The sequence below is a fragment of the Protopterus annectens genome, chromosome 13.part0, assembly GCF_019279795.1.
Source record: "Protopterus annectens isolate FY-2018-M chromosome 13.part0, PAN1.0, whole genome shotgun sequence".
Taxonomy (NCBI): domain Eukaryota; kingdom Metazoa; phylum Chordata; order Ceratodontiformes; family Protopteridae; genus Protopterus; species Protopterus annectens.
In genome coordinates this window covers 369,459,537-369,482,530 of record NC_056747.1, presented here as the reverse complement: position 1 = coordinate 369,482,530, position 22,994 = coordinate 369,459,537, and the positions used below count along the sequence as shown (strand labels likewise).

General features: G+C 42.6%; 1 protein-coding gene across 3 annotated transcripts in view; it reads right to left on the bottom strand.

Moving 5' to 3' along the window:
- Nucleotides 1–22,994, bottom strand: part of CSNK1G2 (casein kinase 1 gamma 2) — a 936,064-nt gene that overhangs the window by 446,348 nt on the left and 466,722 nt on the right. For all 3 annotated transcript variants that reach the window (XM_044053978.1, XM_044053977.1, XM_044053976.1), the window contains exon 6: nt 1,981–2,215. In XM_044053978.1, the coding sequence (XP_043909913.1) occupies nt 1,981–2,215 (235 nt within the window). The remainder of the gene's footprint in view (nt 1–1,980; nt 2,216–22,994) is intronic.

Genomic DNA, 22,994 nt, shown 5'->3' with positions numbered 1-22,994 from the left:
TTAAAGACCTCAAGTCACTTTTGATGAGACACCACCCTAAAATGAAGCTCATAGATGCAAATCATTTTAAAATCACGTTAACCTGTCCTCTATTTTAACATGAAATTTGCATTACTTGCACTACTAAAATGTCAAGATTTTCATGTTAAGGAACTTAATACCAAACTCCCATCTAAGAAGTTTACTATTTTGCTCACTGGTTCTGTGTAACCACTCAAAAGGATTACGATCTGTAACTACTGTGAATTTTCTACTATACTGGTAGGACTGAAGCTGCGTTTGCTTCTTTTCTTGGTTAAATCTATGACTAAGGTACACTAACTGGATGTTCTCCATTGCAAGAGACCTGACCACCTACAGTCTGTGGTCTATGGCATGAAGTACCTACCTGCACAATAAACTCCTGGCTATAATTTTGACTACCCATGACTGAACTACCTATAACTTAACATCCCTTTAGAAGGGTACTGTGGTATTTCACCAGTGGCAGCCGTTACCTTGTAATTTAAAAGAGAGGACATAACAGGTAAATCTGTGCCAGTCTTTCTCAAGAGTGTTTGCATGTGTGAATATCAAATATTTGAAAATGCATGTGTCAAATACAGACAACTGGGACACAGTGCTCTGCAGTGGTTAGTGTGGACTCATTTGGGGACCTGGAGTGAAGCATACAGTCCAGTCCCAGGTTTGGACCCTGTTCTCAATGTTCTCTTAGGAGAAATTGTGTATCTATATCCCTGTTTTCAGTGACACTCCTTTACCAGAGATGGTGGTGATGAATGAGGCTGCTTAGTTACTGCCCTGGGTTTAAGTGGAGTCATCACAACATGTCTTGCACATTAGGACATGGACACATGCACAGTTGAACCAGGAAAAGCTGACTGTAATCGGGAACAAAATGCATCATACACAACTCAATCCATTGGGTGTTAGTAAACTGAAACAGGCTGGCACTAGACGCACCAAATCTGATTAACACATGATACGATGCATTATGCCAGAAAAAGCTATAGTAGAAATGGTGTCAAATTTACATCCAAGAAGCTTGCAAGAACTGGAATGAAATACAATGTATTCAGTCAGTGAATGCTTTACATCTACTCCTCTACAAGGCCTGCCCATTAACATGATTAGCATTCAGATAGATCTGTAAACAATGAAGACAGAAGATGGTGAAGCTGATCATTTCTATGAGCAAATACATGCTGAAATCGATAAAATATACAAATGAGATATGCTGACTCTCACGGGTTACAGCAACTTAAAAAAGGAAACAAAGGTCAAATGGTTGAAAGTGAGAGCTTAGTAACAAAAATGAAGCAGAAGAACTTATGATAGAATTCTGTAGGACAAACAGCCTGTTCATTTCAAACAACTTTCAGCAACATAAACAGTGCGAAGCAGCAATTTCCAGGTATATCATCACAGAATGAAAAAAAAATCAAGCCTAGCTAACACAGACCAGCAAGACCAACAATTAATCTTTCAGAAGAATCCCAACTTTTAATTACTATCCTTCAGCTCTACCTGGAAGGTGATTGATGGACTGAGTGTGAGACAAGCAATGGGGAAACTGTTCACTTCAGCTACAAAATGTGTGTGTGTGTGTATGTATCTATGGCAAGGGTCTAGTTGATAACCACAGTGTGGGAGGCAGCATCAAGACCCCCATCCCTAAGAATTACCAACATTTTTTTTTTTTTTTTAGATTTGGATGAAAAAATGTTGTTTCATCTGTGCCTAATCCTACTCATCTTACAAATCTCCTACAGCAATGACCCCTTATCAGGATTAAAAAAAACAGCAATAAAACTGAACAGTAGGCACTGACCACATGATAAGCTCATCAGTAAGCAGTAACTATTACGTGAAAAATAGCCCAACCTATTCCACAGGTAAAGGCGGCTTGATACAAATAAAATTTGTAATTTTGGTAGTTGTGAAGAAGAAATTTAGTTAAAAAAATAGTACATTCTTTACCTTTGCCAAGGTGTGTATTGATGCTCATATATCGTGCTGTTCCAGTCAGACTTTTGTGCTCTCTATATGGGATGTGTTTTTTGGTCTCTGGGTCAATGTATTCTTTAGCTAAGCCAAAGTCAATGATGTGAATTATGCTTTGCCTTTTGCTTCCTGGTCGTCCCACTAAAAAATTTTCTGGCTTCACATCTCTATATATTAAACTTTTGGTATGTACGTACTCCATTCGTGTGATCTGAAACAAACACATACTTCCATTTACTGAAATTACACACAAAGCTAATATATTAAGCATTTCTGATCCTACATGTTTCACAACTGTAACCAAATATTCAGAGAGAGAGAGAGAGAGAGAGAAAGACAAAAGACACAGGAAGGAAAACCTGAAATAACGGATGCAACAAAGAGTTAGGAGAAAGGAACTGGATAATTTCATATCCAATAAACTGCAAAGCAACTTCTGGTACCTATTATACAGAGACTCCTACTGTCTACATATAAGCTATTTTCTTTCTGCAATACAAATAAGCAAACTTATTTTGAAACCTCAATCAATTGCACTGCCTTGCAGCCAACATCTGTCTTCATAGAACCAGCATTATGATCAAGCACCATGCATTTTCTGTATTTCATCTGAATGTTCTGGCATCAAAGCAAAACAGGAGTCACTACCAGAAATGTTAATACATGGAAGCTCTACAGAGACATATCTCTCAATACCATGGGCATGAAGGAAAATGCAGATCACAGTCAACAGCTGCCTATTAGCTAAAGTCCTTAAAATATATATATTATTTACAATGAAGCACTGGAATATGTACAACCACTAGTCAGACAAGCAACATGGGTTTCATCTTAAATACAGCTGACAGCAATTTATTCCTTTAACCACCCAAATTTATTCCAGAGTGAAGAACAGTTTGCCAACAGGGCCATCTTTTTGTATTCAGGTCATTTTACTGCACAAACTAATAGGTTAGAGTTTTTCAGTGAAAGTTATTTATAAGTTTAATAAATATAGTTCTGATAGATCACTCACAGTTATAGGGCACAATGTCCACTCAGAAATTGGTACTCTTACTAGGGGTGTTCCTCAGGAATCTGTTTATGGCCTTCGTCTTTTTTTACTACATATCAACAGGTTGCCATGGGATTGTCTGAATATGAATTTTATTTTGTATGCAAACACTACTAATGGAAGGGTATTAACAGCAACAACTAACTCATCTCCTCAGAAACACCTTGACTTAATTTGGAACTTTGTCTACTATATAAAAAAATAAATAAATAAATAAACTACAGTCATAGTCTTTGGCACTTCTAAATATAAACAATCTCTGTGGATTAAAGATCCCACTGGAACCCCTCTTCCCTTCACTAAAAAAACTGCAATTCTACTAAATGAAACTCTGTCCTTCCAGAACCAGACAAACCTTCTAACTAAAGCCTTATATTATCATTTTGAACTGGCAAATACAATACTGCATCTTCTCATCACTGATGCACCTGGCGTAATAGCTATCGATGTGTTAATACAAAGACTTTCACACACCTTGCCTATCATTGCTCCTATGCTGGCAAAGAATACAGGTTTACTATCCATCATACGAAATAAGACTTTCAGATTTATTCACCTCGCTAGCAACAGCGTGTCCCACTTCATTACAATGCAAAATGGCTCCCGGTAACTGCTACACCCTCCTTATTGGTAATCACATTAACCTTCAAACTGCTTAATGAAATATATTACCCTCCACTAGCTAAAAAACTAATGGCATGGTTAATGATGAGATTAAAGTTTCACATACCCCAGCTCTCACTAACCAACTGTGAAAAATCTTTCAATAATCTAACTCTTGTGGTCTTCAAAGACAGATGCACACTAATCAACCGCATAACTTCAGCTCTCACAGTATTAAAAACTGTGTCAGGAGTAGCCCGTGTTGATCACAGACCCACTTTGTTCATAAATTCATTCTGCGCTCTACCCAAAAAACAAACGGGGATACTTGGGATTAACATGGCTAGGCTTGTAAAGGCTCTAGGGCCACTGGCCTAGTAAAAGGAGTGCCATTCATTTTGTTTTGGGGTAAAATTCAGTTACTAGCTGTTAAACACACTGCCTGGATGCCAGAAAAAAAGAAATTTGGAAAACCTGAAAGGAAATCACCCAGAAAAGGTAAAGTGAAAACATTGTAAAGGATTCCGGAGCTGTTCAGCAAAAAGCAGTTAAAGATTCAGTTTTGGTACAACAGATGGTTTCCAGTAACTTAAAAGAAAAATAAATCAAATGTACTCATAAGTGACTGAAAGAAATTAAACACTGAAGGAATATATCAACTCAAAGGGATGGAAAATAGAAATTTAACTAGCCATTCAGATAAACTGGCAAAACTGCAAAAATCAGAGGGTGACATGAAGAAAAAGAGGGCTGACTGAGGTTTCTCAAGAAGAATGGTTTAATAAAATAGTACAGCTAGAGGACAAAGCAAGCAGACAAAATCAGAGTATCAGAGAAACAGGAAGGATCACAAATAAGCAACTTGACTGATGTTCCACAGTAGAATTTAACTGAAAGGGCACACAGTGTATACTCCAAACCTGGCCACAAGAAAGCAGCCAAGACCAATATTAGTAAAGGTACAATCATACCAGCAGAATAGATGATCCTGCCAGAACTGTGACAGAACAGCAAAGTATTAAAAATTGGATACAGCAAGGTGCTTGTAGAAAATGATTATTCATGGTACACCACGTAGAAGGGGAAGCAAATATATCCCAGCAGGGAATGTTGAGAGGCAGGTGTGAGATTCAAGCTGTTGTATCCAGCTGTTTTCAAACTTTTTTTCCTGGAGGATCAAAGCTATTTGCTTTTTTTTTTGGATGCAGAACAGGCTAAGGAGAAAATAAAGTTTATCCAACAAAAACTGAGTCAGCAAGCATGCTTCTCATTCCTCTGATGGTAAGGCTCATAGAGAGACCTTCCCAGTGAAACCTTGTCCAATGTTGTAAAGGAAAATGCTTGAGAATCAGAAAAAAAGCACAGGAGTTGACAAGTAGAATCAACCAGAGTCTGAGATTGGGAGATGGAGATGAACAGGAAGAAGTCTAGCAAAACTACTTTACTGAATAAAGATGGCTTATAGTTTTCCACTATCACATGGTTTTCAAAAAAAAAAAGTGGCTGAAAAACACTGGACTTTTGTTGACTGTTAAACTTGTGGATGGACTGTAAAGCATACACCCCACATTATATCATTAATGTTTAGGACGAGACTAAAAGGGAGAAAAGTAACTGTAAATAAAGCAATTTTTGTTATTAGTATTTGCATATAAAACATTTCATGATAAAAACTGTGTTATATACAGTAAAACAGTTTTGTGTAGTGTGTAGTCAGGGGAGTCTTTCAAGTGGCTGTTGTATGTGTTAAAGATATTAAATAAGTGCTTTTTTGTTGCAAGAAGTACAGAACAAGAAAAAAGGCTGAACAAAAGCAAGTTTAATGTTCATATGCTGCACTCCTGAGCTGCTGGGGTGGGGGTGAGATGTAAAACTGTGCAGAATTTGGATGTTTTCTCTTTTTATTTTACAAGGGTGAATATCTAGATTACTATCTTTGGCTTAAGCCATAAACAGGTGTTTTAATAAGCAGGTAAACTTCAAAAATAAGACAAAATGGTGAAAGCCATGAAGATGCTACGCTGCTTACAGATGCTAATATATTAGCTTGTTTGTTTTCCACTGGCAAATATTCAGTGGGGTCAAGACGTCTGCAACTGATGGCAGCCGTGCATACTTTTCTGAGTGAAATGTAGAAAGTCTCATTGCAGAGTATTCTTTGCAGAGGGAAATGCAAAACTTAAAGGTACAAAGGCAAGCAGGTCAGTGAAAAAATTAAGTTTGAAATTATGAGAAGTGAAGAGGTAACCTAACAGCCTTAAAACTTCAATGCAGGTAAAAAAACAGCGTACAATTCAGCTTTATTTAAAGGTAGCCAATGCAATTTTTCTTAGGGCTAAAAGTTGATGTTTTCTGAAAGAATACAAGCTGTTTTTCACATCTGGGAGGGGAAGAGATATGAAAAGAATAGATCGCAATCAGTGACAGTGGGAGCACAGGTTGTAGCATACACTTTACCATGGGTAACCTTAACTTTAGGACCTGCAGCCATCAATTTGGGGAAACTGTTCTCTTCTGGAGGGTTAAACTTCATGTTTTGAAGACAGTTTTGTGTGTTTGTTCCAAGTTAATAAAGGATGGTGGTCTTCTGTATTTAGTTTTCCATTTCATTACAACAAAAAAGTCTTTAAAATGTGACAGGAGTTCAAATGGAGAGGAGATGAAACAACTGTACAAAAGATTAGTCTGCCATACATTATTATATGCATGTAACACAAAATCTGGAAATACACAAAATAAACTGTCATGTATAATTGGTGGGAACAATGGTTTTTATCATGATGGCTATCCTGGAACATGAATGGTCTTACAAGTATAGATAAGAAGGAAAGAGCATTAAATTATATTAAGAAATGCAGAGTGCAAATAGCAATACTGCAGCAGACACATTTGGAAAGAAATGCGCATGGGGAATTTTTGACAAATAGAGGTTTTCAGAATGGATATTCAGCAGAATATCAGTGACAGAGGAAAAGGAGAATAATTACACTAACTGCTAGAGGGGCTCCAACAGTGATAGAGGAGGGAAAAAAAGATGTAGTAGAAGGAGTTATTAGTAAGGAAGGAGGATTACAATGGGGAGTACTTGTATTCCACCAAAAACGGCTATGTTGGAGCTTAAGAAAATTTTAGGACAAATAATCAGCTTGCAGCAGGGAATATTATTTATAGGTGGAGGACTGGAATTTGATTTGCAATACTGTGGATGTATCGGAGCTAGAAGGGCGAATATAACAAGAGAGGGTAGACTTCTGAAGAAGTTTATGACAATATTTGGTATGGAAGATGCGAATTCAATGGTAGGAACTTAGACAGAATTTACATATTATTCCCCAAAACACTAGGCGCACAGAAATTACATTTCACAAGAACAAGTGCATTTAATTGAAAGCTTTGACACACATCCAATAACAATTTCTGATCATGCACCAATAAAAACTAAGATACAAATGTAGGGTAATGAAGTAAAAGTAAGACTTGCACCCCCCTCCCCCACCTGTTAAAAAGAAGAATTTAAGGAATGAGTAGTGGAAATAATCTGAGAGTTATTAGGGAAGATGTAAATATCTTCAGAAGTTATAGTTAGTGACTGGGATAAAATGAACATGGAGTTTAAAAATAGAGTAAAAAGAAATATGGTTAAGAAGAAATAAAAATTACTTAGAGGGTCTAAAAAATGTTAAAATATTGCACAATAAGGGGAATCTCTCAGAACAAGAGGAGGAACAAATGTTGCGTGCTAAAATGAAAATAAGGAAGTATCTGGTAATATGCATGAGTTTAGAAAAATTGCAGTTAAGCAACTTTTAGTTATGTACTTACCATAACTTTAGATGTTTGGGATCCATCTCGCCTACATTCTGTACTGATGGGTTCGACTCGGCACGCTATACTATAGAGCGAAGTCTCTAATTGGCTGAGCTATTCTACATCCCAGGATGCACCACCACTACTTCCCCAGATCTTGTTTGTCCGCACACATGCACACAGTCATAGACAGTTGAAATAACACTGCCAGGTGTTTCAAGATGAAACGGTTAAACCGAACCGTCCAGTCTCTTCTGATCTCCAAGGCAGGGGGAAGGAGGGTGGGTTATTAGGAATGTAGGCGAGATGGATCCCAAACATCTAAAGTTATGGTAAGTACATAACTAAAAGATGTTATGTGATCCTATCTCGCCTACATTCTGTACTGATGGGACAGCGTCCCTAGCACCTGATTCCTGGGTGGCTCACTGGAAAACACTCCTGAGAACTGTGGAACCGAAGGAAGCTCGCCCCCGAGATGCCACATCCAATTTGTAATGAGAAATGAAGGTGTGAGGAGAAGACCAGGTAGCCGCAGCACAAATGTCACTAATGGCAAGCTTGGAATGAAAGGCTGTCGAAGTAGCCATAGCTCTTGTAGAATGAGCTTTCACAGTGGTTGTAAGCTCTCTATTAGAAAGAAAGTAAGTATGACTGATACAGTCTTTGATCCACTTGGCAATAGTGACCTTCGTGACGGCTTTGCCCAATTTATTGTCCGAAAAGGACAAACAACTGATCTGTTTTCCGTGTTTGGTGCGTCCTAAGTAGAAACGCAATTGCCTGTGAACATCCAATGAATGGAAGATATATTCCACTCTGTCTGAGAAGTTGGGGAAGAAAACTGGGAGTTCCAATGACTGTTGAAGACAAAAACTAGAACAAACTTTGGGAACAAAGGATGGATTAGGCCTGAGGGATACTCTATCCTTATGAAAAAAGTACAGTTTTGTACCTACCATAAATGTAGATGTTCGAAGATCCACATTGCTGCAGTCCTTACTTATGGGTAGTCCGCTGTCCTCGGTCGGCCCGAATACCAAAGTATTAGGCTGACGTCGATCATGGGCGCCTAGATCTGACATCAGAGCGTCAGGGTATAAAGGCGCATGACCGACGTCATATCCTCAGTCTTTTCTTGCCCCAGATGTCAGAAGACCAAACCAGAAAGGCCACAGCCAAAAAGAGAATACCTCCCAAAAACATGCCCAACAACAACCATCACCTAAAGCATAGCACCAAGTCAAACTACAGTGGGGAAGGAGGGAGGGTAAATTGGACTGCAGCAATGTGGATCTTCGAACATCTACATTTATGGTAGGTACAAAACTGTACTATGTTCTTCATCTCACATTGCTGCAGTCCTTACTTATGGGTAGAATCCCAAAGCAACGGGAAAGGGAGGATGGTAAAAATCATAAAGCAGTAGGGGCCGCTAAAATGCCCTGTAAAATTGCAGCGGCAAATCCAGCCCTAGACTTAGAATAAAGAGGAAGATGGTAATGTTTAGAAAAGATATGCACTGAACTCTAAGTAGCTGCCTCCAAAATGTCTTTTGTAGCTACCCCCCTTAGAAAGGCCGTAGAAGTAGCAGTAGCCCTAGTGGAATGAGGCCTGATCCCAGCAGGAATCTCCTTACCATGATGGGAATAACCGAAAGAAATACAAAACCCAATCCATTTTAAAATAGTTTGTTTTGAAACAGGTTTACCCTGTGAACCCAAAGCAAAAGAAACAAACAATTGCTGAGACTGTCTGAACTCCTTGGTTCTGCTCAAATAATAACGCAACTGCCTGTGAATATCCAAAGTATGCAAAATTTTCTCCCCTTTATTTTGGGGGTTTGCATAAAAAGTAGGCAAATGAATAGTTTGATTTAAGGCCACACTAGAAACCACTTTAGGCATAAAGGCCACACTAGAAACCACTTTAGGCATAAAGGAAGGATTAGTACGCAAAGATACCCTATCCTTATGAAAAATCAGGAAAGGCTCCACTGCCATGAGGGCCTGTAATTCAGAAACCCTGCTTGCAGAGGTAATGGCCAACAAAAAAGCAGTTTTCCATGACAAATACCTTAACTCGGCAGTAGCTGCAGGCTCAAAAGGTTGTAGAGTAAGTTTTTCCAACACAAAATTGAGATCCCAAGCAGGAGTAGGAGCTCTACGTGGGGGTCCTAGATCCTTTGCCCCTCTCAGAAATTGCTTAAACCAAGGATGAGAGAATAAAGGAGGGTCACAATCATAGTGAGCAGAAATGGCTGCAGCAGGGACCTTTATTGAGGAGAAAGACAAACCCTTGTCCAATAACTCAGTAAGATATTGAAGAACAACACTTAAATCAGGTTTGGAGACATCAAAGTCCTTTCCTTTGCTCCAAATAAAAAATCTCCTCCATTTATCAGCGTAAACTTTTCTGGTACTAGGCCGCCTGGCCTCCAAAATAACATTCAAAACTTGCTGTGGAAGCTGAGACCCACCAGAGTCTAAAACAGAATATGCCAGGCTGTGAGATGCAGAGACTGAATCTTGACATTGAGGAAATGACTGTCCTCTTGTGACAAAAGGTGCGGAATCAAAGGCAGAGGCCATGGAGGTTCTCGTACTAAACTCCTCAGTAGTGGGTACCAGTGTTGTCGAGGCCAATCCGGTGCTATCAAAATCATGGTTGTCTTGTCTTGTCTGGCCTTCAAAAGTACCTTAGGAAGAAGAGGCAGAGGTGGAAAGGCATATACATGCAGATTGTTCCAACTGAATGATAGAGCGTCCACCTTCCAAGCTGTGTGATGAAACATTTTTGTGCAAAACTTTGGCAACTGGTAATTTAGTGGAGAAGCGAACAGATCTATGTCTGGAGTTCCCCATAACACTGTCAACTTTTGAAATACATGAGGATCCAATTTCCACTCGTGAGGATCCACTATTGTCTGCTCAATACATCTGCTAAGGAGTTCTGTGCTCCTGGTAGAAACCTTGCCTGAAGATTGAGGTGTAGATTGAGAGCAGTTTCCCCCAGAATCATCGCTTGTTGATGTACCACATGACAGTGGTGTTGTCTGTTTGAATCAACACCTGCCCTGGGTGAAGTAAATCTTTGAAAGCCATCAATGCAAACTGGACTGCTAACATTTCCTTCAAGTTGATATGCAAATGTTGGAGTGTGACAGGCCACGTGTTTTGCACCCATTTTCCACTGAGATGTGCTCCCCAAGCCTTGTCCGAGGCATCTGTCGTTAGAATCTGACTCGCCTCTGGCCGGGTCACAGAGAGTCCCTTGTTTAGGTGACATTCCTGCGCCCACCACAAAAACTCCTTCTGAATGCAAGGTATTATCTGAATGACAGTGTCTAGATCTTGGCAGTGCTGTGTCCATACATTTTTGAGATACCATAGAAGCTTCCTCATATGCAATTTGGCATTGGGAAGCACCAGAATACAAGATGCCATGAACCCCAAGGCTTGAAGGACTGTCCTTGCAGTCAGCCTGGACCGTAGAGACATTTGAAGGAAATAAAGAGAAAGGCTTCTTTGTTTGTCCGGGGTCAAAAAAGCCATCTGGGAAGCTGTATTCAGTCTCACACCCAGAAAGCACATGTCCTGAGAGGGTACTAGACTGGACTTTGTTTCGTTCACAGAATACCCTAGGCATCTTAACACTGCCATCACATACTGTAGATGATGAAGAAGTTCTTCCTTTTCTTGTGCAATAATCAGGCAATCGTCCAAATAAGGATAAATCTGTATTCCTCTTAGTCTGAAAAAGGTTATCACTGGAGCCAGAACCTTCGTGAACACTCTGGGCGCAGTAGATAAGCCAAAGGGCAATGCAGAGAACTGATAATGTAAATTTCCAGCCCGAAAACGCAGGTACCTCCTGCAACTGGACCTGATAGGAACATGAAGGTAAGCCTCTGAGATCCAGAGTAACCATCCAGTGATCTTTCCCCAACAGAGGTAAAAGTTGTTGTAAAGTCAGCATCTTGAACTTTGGAATGTCCAGGTAAGTGTTGAGGATAGATAAATCCAAAATTGGTCTCCACGTGTTCCATTTCTTTGGAACTAGAAACAGGCGAGAATAAAATCCTAAGCCCACTTCTGACAGAGGAACTGGCTGTATAGCTCCTATTTGAAGAAGTAAAGAAATTTGTCTATGAGCCTCTATCCTTTGCTGAGGAGGGACGTCTGGCATGCCTTTGAAAGGAGGCATGGTATGGAAATAGAACTTGTAACCTCGGTTTATAATGTCCAATACCCATTTGTCCTGGGTGACTAAATGCCAATTTTGCTTGAAAAGAGCCAACTTGCCCTCACCCGCAGATTGAGCAGGCGAACTCCATTGTCTCAGCCTGAAGGTATTCTGAGCTCTGCCCCTACCACGCCGAGATCTACCCCTAGACTGAGAATCAGAAGAAGGGTACGTCCACTCCTTAGTAGGCCAATTTCTACTAAACTTTGGAGGTTGTACCTGCAAAAAATCTTTAACAGTCTGCATAGACTTAGCCTTGTCTTCCATTTTCTTTAAGACAGACTCCACAGGAGGACCAAACAAAACTTCAGACTGCAAAGGGGCATCCCGAATTCTAGACTTAACATGCTCAGACAAATTCTGATCCTTAAGCCAGGCGTGCCTACGAATAACTGAACCAGTGGCAGCCACCCTAGAAGAAGCCTGTAAAGCATCAAAACCACATTGCAAAGAGTGCTTACCCACCTGTTCAGGAACATGCACTAAATCCTGCAATTCTTTACACTCTATGTCCTCTGCCAAAGCATCCACTTAAACTGGCAGTTCAAAGCTCTCATTGCTAAAGTAGAAGAGGCATACAACTATTTACCCCATCTATCCAAAGCTCTAGCTTCCTTATCCAGAGGAACCGGATTCTTAACAACAGAGGCTCTAACACCCTTAGGCCCCTGACTAATAGTTTCTGGGTCCGCCCTAGGACTCTTATACAGATATTTATGAGCCGCAGGCACCCTGTAATACCTGTCCGGTTTAACTGGGGCAGGAGGCACAGAATCTGGATTAAGGGAAGCTTCCGAGAAAACATCTGAAACAACATCCAAAACCGGAGGTATAGCTAAGGGTCTATGCTGTGGTAAAAACAAGAACTCCCTAAGCCTCTTCCGTGACTCAGAGTAATCCTGTCCTTCCCACTCAAAATGCTCCCTCATGGAATGCAGAGTTTCTGAAAATGAAAAATCCTCCGGAGGAGAAGCAGAAGGAGTGGAATCCTCTGCATCAGAATCAGAATAAGGAGGGAAATCTTGAATGTCTTCAGCAGAAGACTCTGAATCATCTGAGGCCTGCTCCAAACTTTCCAACTCTGGCTCCATCCTGGGCCTCTTATCAGGAGGGGGCATAGAACCTCTAATTAAAGTAATCAAATCCTCTGCCATTTTAAGCATGTGCTTTTTAGGCACAGACCCTGACGAACCAGAACTGACACCAGAGGAAGGCAAAACAGAACTGCCCTTAGAAGGAGCCTTAGAAACAGTAACAGAAGGCCTAACCACCTTAGGCATAGAAGGGAGAATAGAAACCTGAGAGGCCCCTTCAGCCTGACCTGCCTCCTGAGAGGCCACATCTTGTAAAACCAAAGTTTCCCCCTGGGACTCAATAGAAACTTCAGCCGGATCCACCTGTTCAGCAGTAGCTTCTAAAGGTCCGGCGTCCGAGACGGACGAATCAACCTGCCTAGGCTTTAAAGATTTGTCTTTGCACTTCTTAGTAGAAGCAGGCGTCGAAACATCCGACGGCATATTATAATTACACCTCTTGCCAAAGACCAACCTAGCGCAATCTAACCTCCGTTTTATAGTGCGCTTATTAAACCTAGCACAGAACCGACACCCAACTACGTGCTCCGGTCCCAAACAAGGAATACAAAGCGAGTGGAAATCCCTATGCGGTATCTGTTTCCCACAAGAAATACAATTATTCACTTTTTCTGACATCCGGTAAGTAACTGAGGCAAGAAAAAACAAAAATATTCCCCAATGGGGTACTTAGTCCAACTTGGTATCGGTCTGAAACTCCGAAAACGAAAAATTTCAGAACGCCGAACGGCACTTGCAACGCTGCTTCTGCATCGGACCATGCGGCAAAAAAGACTGGGGATATGACGTCGGTCATGCGCCTTTATACCCTGACGCTCTGATGTCAGATCTAGGCGCCCATGATCGACGTCAGCCTAATACTTTGGTATTCGGGCCGACAGAGGACAGCGGACTACCCATAAGTAAGGACTGCAGCAATGTGAGATGAAGAACATCCAGTTACAGTGGTTTGACACATAGGGCTTGAAGTTCCGAAACTCTTCTGGCTGATGTAATTGCCACCAAAAAGGCAGTCTTCCAAGAAAGAAATTTCAAGTCACAAGTTGCTGCCAGTTCGAAGGGGGAAGAGGTCAAAGCACCTAATACGAAATTAAGATCCCACGGTGGAGCTGGATGAGAAATCGGAGGTCGTAGCAGCCCAGCACCTTTCATGAAGGCTTTACACAACTTATTGCTCATCAAAGGTGGATCTATACTTTCATGAAAATTAGAAATAGCTGCTAATTGAACTTTAATGGTAGAGACCGAAGAACCTTGATTGAATAAGGAAGCTAAAAATTTTAAAACTTCTGACACCGGGGCAGTAATGGGATCCAATCCCCAGAGCTGGGCCCAAATGGCGAATCTCTTCCATTTGCTGTTATACATTTTCTTAGTGGAATTCTTGTGGGCAGAGGACAAGATATGTATGACTTCCGAATCCAAAACCTGGTTCCTGACTATGGTCGGAAGTGGAGGAGCCAAGCTGTTAACCTCAATGAGTGAAGGGACTGATGCAGCTGTCCCGACTGGTGGATCAAGAGATCTGGAACCTAGTCCAGAAACCATGGACCGTCCAGTGCGTATTTCCGAAGAAAGGGTAGCCAGACTTGACGAGGCCAGTATGGGGCAACTAAAATCATCTTGCACTGCAAGTGAATCGCCTTCTGGATCACCCTGGGAAGTAGGGGAACCGGTGGAAAGGCGTACAGTAGGTCGTTGGGCCAAGCTTGGACTAGGGCGTCCTTGGGAAACCCCCCCGGAACTGGGGTGAGAGAAAAGAACTGTAGACATTTCGTGTTGAGGGGAGTTGCAAAGAGGTCGCAACAAGGAGTTCCCCATCTACTGAAGATCTGAGTTGCCACTCTGTCGTTCAGAGACCACTCGTGCGGGGAGAGAATAGTTCTGCTCAGTCTGTCGGCTATCACACTGGATCTCCCCGGAATGTGTGTTGCTACCAAGAAACGGTTGGTTGCAATAGCCCAATCCCATACTTTCATGGCCTCTCTGCAAAGGGGGTAGGACCTGGTCCCTCCCTGCTTGTTCAGGTACCACACTACTGACATGTTGTCGGACTGAACGGCAATCATGCCCTGGGGAAGGTAACTGTGTAGTGCTTGTAGCGATAGAAGCACCGCCCTCATTTCCAGTATGTTGATGTGTAGGGAACTCTCGTCGGGGTGCCACTTGCCTTGGACTGACCTGCCCAAGTAATTTCCCCCCCACCCCGTCTGGGAGGCTTCCGTAGTCAAAGTGGCCACTGGAGGCGGAGGAACGAAGGGTCGCCCCTGATCTAGGTTGGAGGACAGAAGCCACCAACGGAGGTCCTGTTTGCACGTCTCCGTGATTATAATGAGGTGACTGAGAGGGAGATCCTGATACGACCACTGGACTGACAGGAGCCACTGGAGAATCCTCATGTGCGATCTTGCCAAGGGAACTAGGAGAACGGTAGCTGACATGGAACCCAACAGTTGTAGGACCATCCTTGCTGGGGCTCGGCGTTTGAAGAGCAATGCTCGGACCTGAGATTGTAATGTTTCTATCCTCTCTGTAGGAAGATAGACCCGCATTTGCTTTGAGTCTATCTCTACTCCGATAAACCATATACGCTGAGATGGCAGCAACACAGACTTTGCCCAATTGAAGGTGATTCCTAGGGAGTTGCCTAGAGAAATAGTGGCTGCTAGGTTTTGTAAGAGTAGACGCCTGGAGGTGGCAGTTAGGAGCCAGTCGTCTAGGTATGGAAACACCTGGAATCCTAGACTTCTCAGGTGAGCAGTCACCACCGCCAAACATTTGGTGAACACCCTGGGGGCTGTGGTGAGACCAAAGGGCAGTGCACAGAACTGGTAATGTCTCCCAGGCTGAAGCGCAAGTGTCTCCTGGACGCCTGAGCTATCAGGATGCGATAATAGGCGTCCTTGAGATCTATAGAGCACATCCAAACACCTTTCTCCAGCAGCGGGAGAATGGATTGTAAGGTGACCATCCGGAACTTGGACTTCTTGACAGAACGGTTGAGCTTGCTGAGATCCAAGATGGGCCTCATGTCCCCGGTCTTTTTTGGCACCAAAAAGAATCTTGAGTAAGTCCCTAATCCGGTCTGGGCTTCGGGGACCGGTTGGATGACTCCTTTTTGAAGCAGCTTTGAAATTTCGATGGCTGCGAGATCCCGTTGACTGAGTGGTGGGTCCGGGATTTTCCGGGATGGTGGGGGGTGCTGAGAAAAGGGGATGTTGTAACCTCCGGCAATGATCCGGAGCACCCATCGGTTCTGGGTGATATTCTCCCAGGCCTTTAGGTGCCTCGAAAAACGACCCCTGACTGGCTCCGGAGCAGCGCAGTCAGGCAATCCTTCAGGGATGCTGGAAGGTTGAGGAGCCACGAAAGGACTCGCGGTCTCCAGTGTTGCGGGGACCCCTGCCGCCTCTGGGACGGCGTCTTCCTGAAAAATTCCTCCCCTCCCCTGCCTCTAGAAGGGGGATAATCCTGCTGTGAGGGGTAAGTCTTCTGAGATTTGCGGAACCACATTTTCCCCCCTCTTCTAGCCTTGGGATAAGGCCGGAAGGGAGTGGAAAACCGTGCCCCTACGGCAGTCAAAGTCTTACCCTCTTGTTCACAGCGGGTCAAGGTGTCCTTTACCTTGGGTCCAAACAGGGAGGACCCATCAAAGGGAGCGTCGGCAAAGGAAGACTTGAAGACCTCTGCAAAATGACACAGGCGGAGCCAGGCCTGTCTCCGTAGAGCAACACCTGTACCCGCCTCTCTACTCGCCCCCTCGGCCGCATATGAAATGAGCCTCATGGACGAGTTCGATATAGATGACAGGGTAGCCAACTGAGAGCTAACCGTCTGGGCCAACTGCTCAGGTAGGTTACCAGAGAGGGTATCTGAAAGCTCCTTGACCAGATCCCTCTGAAGTCTGGTGAAGTGCGTCAGGTAATTCAGAGACCTTAAAGTAAAGGCTGCTGAAGTAAGGGTGCGCTTGCCGTACCGATCCATACTCCTGGACTCTATTAGGAGGATGGATGGACGTCGAAGCCTCTGCCACATCTTGCTGGGTAGCAGATGCCACCACCAGGGCATCTACGGCCACACCTTTAGATAAGAATTCCTTTTCAGGGGGGGCTGACAGAAATTTATTCGGGCGAGCTGGCACTGGTTCCAGAGAATCCGGGTGCTCCCACGCCCTTCGAGAGATCAAATCCAGGAGCTCATCGAAGGGCGGAGACACCCAGGAGGCGGAAGGCTGAGCCCCGAAGGCCTTGAGGAAGACCGACTCCTCAGCAGAAGGGGGTTTGGACTGCCAGTCGCCTCGTTGCTTGAGGATTTCTAAGATGTCCACAAAGGAGACATCATCCGAGGACGACTTGGGGGACCCCTCCGCATCATCGAGGTCGGTGTCTGATGTGAGAGACTCATCAGGCGGGTCGACGTGCTTCCTCTTACACTGTCTCTTCCTGGGAGGTTCCTCCGAAGAAGCCTCGGAAGGACCCCCAGGAAGGGAGGAATCCCCAATGGGGGTGACCTCAGGCCCCAGGGCTCTGCTGTCTTGAGACAGGGGGACAACAAAGGAACTAGTCTCCATGCCAAGGGAAGGTGCCGGAGAGATGGTGGAGGTAGCCAAGGAAGATTTGGCCAAAGCACTCCTCATGGCCCTGAAGGCCGGACCCCCCCCCCCGAGTCCTGGGAAGGTCCGACCCCCGAGGCCACAACAGTAGACGGCACTCCCGCAGCCGATGCACTGAGAGGGAGGCTCGGGACTGAAAGCATCGGACCCGAAACATCACCCCCGGGGCCAACAGAGGAGGTCCATGTACCGAACTCCGACCTGAAGGTCGGGGTTGGAGTAAGGGTCGGAGCCGACCCGAGAACCTCCACTGGCTCCAACAGCACAGACTCCAACGGCGCCGAGGCTGTTGGAGGAGGAACCAATACCACAGGGTGGACGATCGGCTCCGAAGCCGACTGGGCTGGAGCCGAGACTAATTTTTGGAAAACTGGAGACTGGAACAGCCTTTGCAGCACCCTGTCTATATCTGAATCGGACATCCTCGAAGACCGAGAAGAGACCGATCGGGCCGGAGTTGACTTCTCCGCCGGTTCCGAAAGACTGGGGGACCGGCTCCGAATAGTCTCGAGTAATATCGGCGCCGAGGGAGATTCAACCAGTACAGCAATCTCCCTCGGAGCCGACAGGGACTTCGGCGCCGAGGTAGAAGAGTCTGAGCGAGCGACCTTTCTTGGCTCCGAAACCAATGGAGCCGGAGAAGGTGACCCACCTCTCGATGCTCGAGCACTCGGCTCCGACAGAGGAGTCGAGGCTGGAGGCATCGAGGCAGACCGTTCCGACCTCGGCTCCGAAGTCCGTGGAGCCGACGGAGAAGCCTGCCTTGATTTCTTTGCTGTCGGCTCCGACTGACTGGTCGGAGCCGAAGACCTCTTCTTTTTGGAAGGAGAGGGAGAAGAAGATAAAGTCTCTTCAAAAGAAGGGGTGATAAGCCCTTTCAATATTAATTTGTTTTTCCTCTCTTGGAGGACACGTGAAGAAAAAGCGTGGCATACACTGCACGACTCTTGAAGGTGTTTGGGGCCTAAACAATAAACACACAGAGAGTGATCATCCGTGATTGACATTTTGTACCCACACTTGGTACACTTCTTAAAGCCCGAAGGCCTATGTTCCTTCGACATATCACAAATACACACAAAAATCAAGGTTACTGAGAACACAGAAAAGCCTAATCCTTCTAACTTAAACAGGATAGGCCAACAACTCACACAGGCGAAAAAAGTTGTAACACAGCTCTAGCAGAGCGCGAGGGCAAGGCCCCTCTAACTAAAACAGAACCTCGACGTGTAGACAAATACCAGACACAAAAAATTTTGTAACAAAAAGGACCTTAAGAATGTCCAAAATAGAGCGTGAGGGAATCCCTACTAAATTAAGCGGGAACCTAACGCTAACAACAATCCACACAAACTCAAACTCACACAAACTCTACAAAAAACGTTTAGTAGCTGTTAAAACAGCTTTTGGTTGAAAATTTATCAAAATTCTGACAGGAAATTAGTCAGTAAAGAGTACTTAGCCCAGCCAAGTCGAGACCACGTCTATTGCTGTCAAGCGGCAAACGAGATCTGGGAAGTAGTGGTGGTGCATCCTGGGATGTAGAATAGCTCAGCCAATTAGAGACTTCGCTCTATAGTATAGCGTGCCGAGTCGGAGCAGAGGATCGGCTCCGAACCCATCAGTACAGAATGTAGGCGAGATAGGATCACATAACATCTATTTTTTGATATTATAGGTAAAAATGACTCACGGAGAGTTAATGTCCCAGTGCCCACCAGCAATCCAAGCAATAATAATAATAGAACAACAGGATACTGGAACATAGCTAGATATCCAAATAACTTTTTATACTTCATTCGTAGTGGATGCCTATTTGGATATCTAGCTGTGTGTTGTTCCAGTATACTGTTGTTCTACTATTATTATTATAACTATTTTTGATAACTTCAGAGCAGAAACACTTTTAGCATAATGACTTATGCAACACAAGGCTGAAAGGGTCACCAAATTTAGGGAACCTACAAAAAAAATAACAAGAGATCCTATACAGGTTTTAGAGTTATTCAGGAAATTTTATGAACATTTGTATAAGCACAGTAATGTAAAAAAAAAAAAAAAGTACAAATGGAAATATTTATTGAAGATTTAATTATGCCAGTGTTAGAGATAGATGAGGCTCAACAACTAACAGTTAAGATAGGAGCTGATGACAGAAAAACTGTGATGAATAATCAATTTTCAAGAAAGCCTCCAAAAACAGATAGTATTCTCGTGGAAGTTTGGACATTATGAGGGAAGCAACTGATAAAGGTCTGGAAGATTTTAACAGTATCTGAAAAGGAAGGAAGCACCAACATCTTGGAAGAAAGCTATGGTGGCTGTGCTACCTAAAGATGACAAAGACCATTCAAACCTTGCTTCACATAGACCCATTTCAATTTTAAACTATAAGTGTTTATGTTTATAATAGCTAAAAAAATGGCAAAGGTGTTGCCAAAATTGATAAGATATCATCAGTGTGGTTTTGTGGAGGGGAAACAAACATATGACAACACTGATAGAAAAATAATGATCCAGAGTGAAGCAGAAAATAAGAAAATACCATTGTTGTTTGTGGATCTTGATGCAGAAAAAGCATTTGACAGAGTAACCTGGGATTTTATGATTAGGCCATTGGAAGCATCTGTATTCTCTGACACAATAATAAGATTAATTAGAAGGATATACAAAGGATCACAGGCAAGATTTAAAGTGGCAGGGTTCCTCTCAAATAAGCTCAGTTTGAACAGAAGAACCAGGCGAGGGTATCCTCTTTCCCCTTTATTATTTGCTTTATATTTATAGCCACTGTCAAGAGAAAACAAGGGACTCAGAAATACAAGGATATAACTGGTACAGTAATCAAGAAAAATTGGTTTCATTTGCAGATGATATTATTTTGTACCTTATAAATCCAGAAAAGGACATCTCAGCTTTGCGGAACATTATGAGACAGTTTCAAGTCTTTTTGGGATATAAAATTAATGAAGATAAAACAAAGGGTATAGCCATAAATGTGCACCCACACACAAATTGGTTCAGCAATACCCATATAAGATGAAGGATTTAGGAGAATGGATTAGAGAAACTTCTGTTATTGCAGCTAAGGATATGTGGAAAGAGATATCCAAACTTAGAACCAAAAAAGTGTCAAAACCAAAATGCAGCACTGGAACAAGAAACAAAATGCAAAGTGGTGGAATATAGTTTTAATCCAAATGAACATTTAAGCGCTTTTGTCAGGTTATAACAAAAAAACTTCATCAGAACGATAAATTACAAAACCATTACAGTTTAAGTAGCCCTCCTGCTCTACATCACATGACAAAAAACAGCCACCCACAATAAGTAAAAATTCAAAAACAATATTAATTACATACTCAAGTTGAGGTTTAAAATAAAAACAACCATATAAATTCTAAAAAATGAAAACGTGTACGTATATATGCACATATATCCTTACTACCTAAAGATTCTTGTAGGATTAAACTACTAGAGAGTTTTTTTATTTTATTTTTAAACCTCAAATTGAGTATGTAATTAATATTAATGTTTCTGATTTTTTTTTACTTAAGGTTGGCTGTTTTATGTCATGCGATGGGACAAGTGAACGACCAGTTCTACTATAGAGTTTTTAATTGAGTCTAGAACAGAAAGTGCTGTTAAAGAGTGAAAATGAATATATTGCAAGACAACTACAAAAATCAAACAGGTCAGAAAAGATGGGGAAAAGAGAACCAAAATGCAAATTACACCGAAACAATAGGCAGAAATGTGTAGGACTCCAAAGAACACAGCAAAGTCTAGGGCATTTAGGATTTTTTTCAAGGGAGTGTTTGCACAAGTATTTTTATACCCCAAGCAGACTTCAGAGGGTTTTCCTCAGGTAGACAGCAAATGCTGGAGATGTTATGAAGACAAACGTAACAAAGAACATGTTTTATTTCGGGGGGGGGGGGGTGTAATAAGTTAGCAGATTTCAAAAATTCCTTACCAAATACTCTGACAGAAATGTTGAGGGAAAAAAAGACAGTAACTAAGGAAATGATACTTTTGATCTGGGATTTTGGATTTAAATTGCCTAAAAATTGTAAGCATTAAGTATATTGCTATTAGCTGCCACAACTGCAAATATTGTAAGATGGAACTCAAAATCTAAACCAACAGTAATGGAAGTTTTGAATACTGTAAAGGAGCTAAAATAACTGAAGGTGAAATCTTTACAAAAGGAAATAAGCAATTTTTATAGAAGTAAACAGAATCTGGGAGAACAACACTGGCAAAATAATGCTCATGAGGATGAGTAAGGTTTAAGGGAAGGTAGAAATTGAGCAATTTAAGAATTGCTGGAGTGAATGAAAATTCACGTTTCGACTGCAATATTTTAATTGCTAATAACCTTTTAATAATTCCTGTTATTTCTCTTCATATCATTTTTCTCTCTCATATTTCTACCATATTTTTAATTTCCATTTTATACCCCTCCCTGGCCATTCCTTCTGAAGAAAATTGTAATTTCCCCAATAACTCTATCTTTGTCTTTATTGGTCACTCCACGACAAGTACAAGTATGACTCAGTCATTGTCCATGTGGGTCTGAATGACCCCCGAGACTCGCCTCCTTGGACTACATGGAAAGAGACATGGTAGAGCTCTTGGATTATGTGGTCCAGGCAGGTATGACCCTAGCCCTGAGCAGTACCTTCACCCAGAATGACACCATAGTAAAAACAAAAAATGATGGACCAACTGACTAAGTTTCTGGTGTCATTCTAAGGGGATCCAGTATCTGTCTGCTCGGGATGACATGACTGACAGACCTCCAGGTCACAGCCTGCTATAGGTCCCCAATCATGTCTTTAGACTCTCACTCCACATTCCTAAGCATCCTGAAATCTATCAAGGTCCAAACCAACACTCTCATACTAGGAGACTTCAACTACCCCTCCCATCAACTGGGAAAACTACTCAAGCACCAATACACTGGCCCAACGCTTCCTGGAATTCATCAATTCCAATGCTCTGGACCAGCTAATTCTGACCCCCACTAGAGGAAGCAACATCCTTGACCTGGCTATTACTAACATGGGTGACCGTTGCTCTACACCAGTAGGCAATCCCTCCCTGGTCAGATCTGACCATAAACTAATCACCATGGAAATCTACATCTCACTCACACCCCCTGCAAAGGTAACAAGCTTGAAAAACTTCTCCAAAGCTGACTTTGGGCTCCTAAAAACAGATGTGGCTAACTTCACAGCACCAATGCCAATGGAAAATAGCTGCATGACTGGCAAATCATACACCTGTAGCACTGTATGAACATGTACATAAATGCATGGAACTAGCCATACCAAACAGACCCAAGACCCTCTCTTCCAAAAAAGGAAGCCAATCTGGTGGTCCCCTGCCATTAATAAACTCTAAAACAGAAGGAAGAAACTGTTGCAGAAAAAGACGAAGTCTCAAGACTGGAAAAACTCCCTTATTAGCCTCAACAAAAATTTGAGATCCCTCATCAAATTCTCTAAAGCCAGCTATGAAGGCAGAATTGTGGCAGACACTAATAACAATCACAAATCCTTCTATAGTT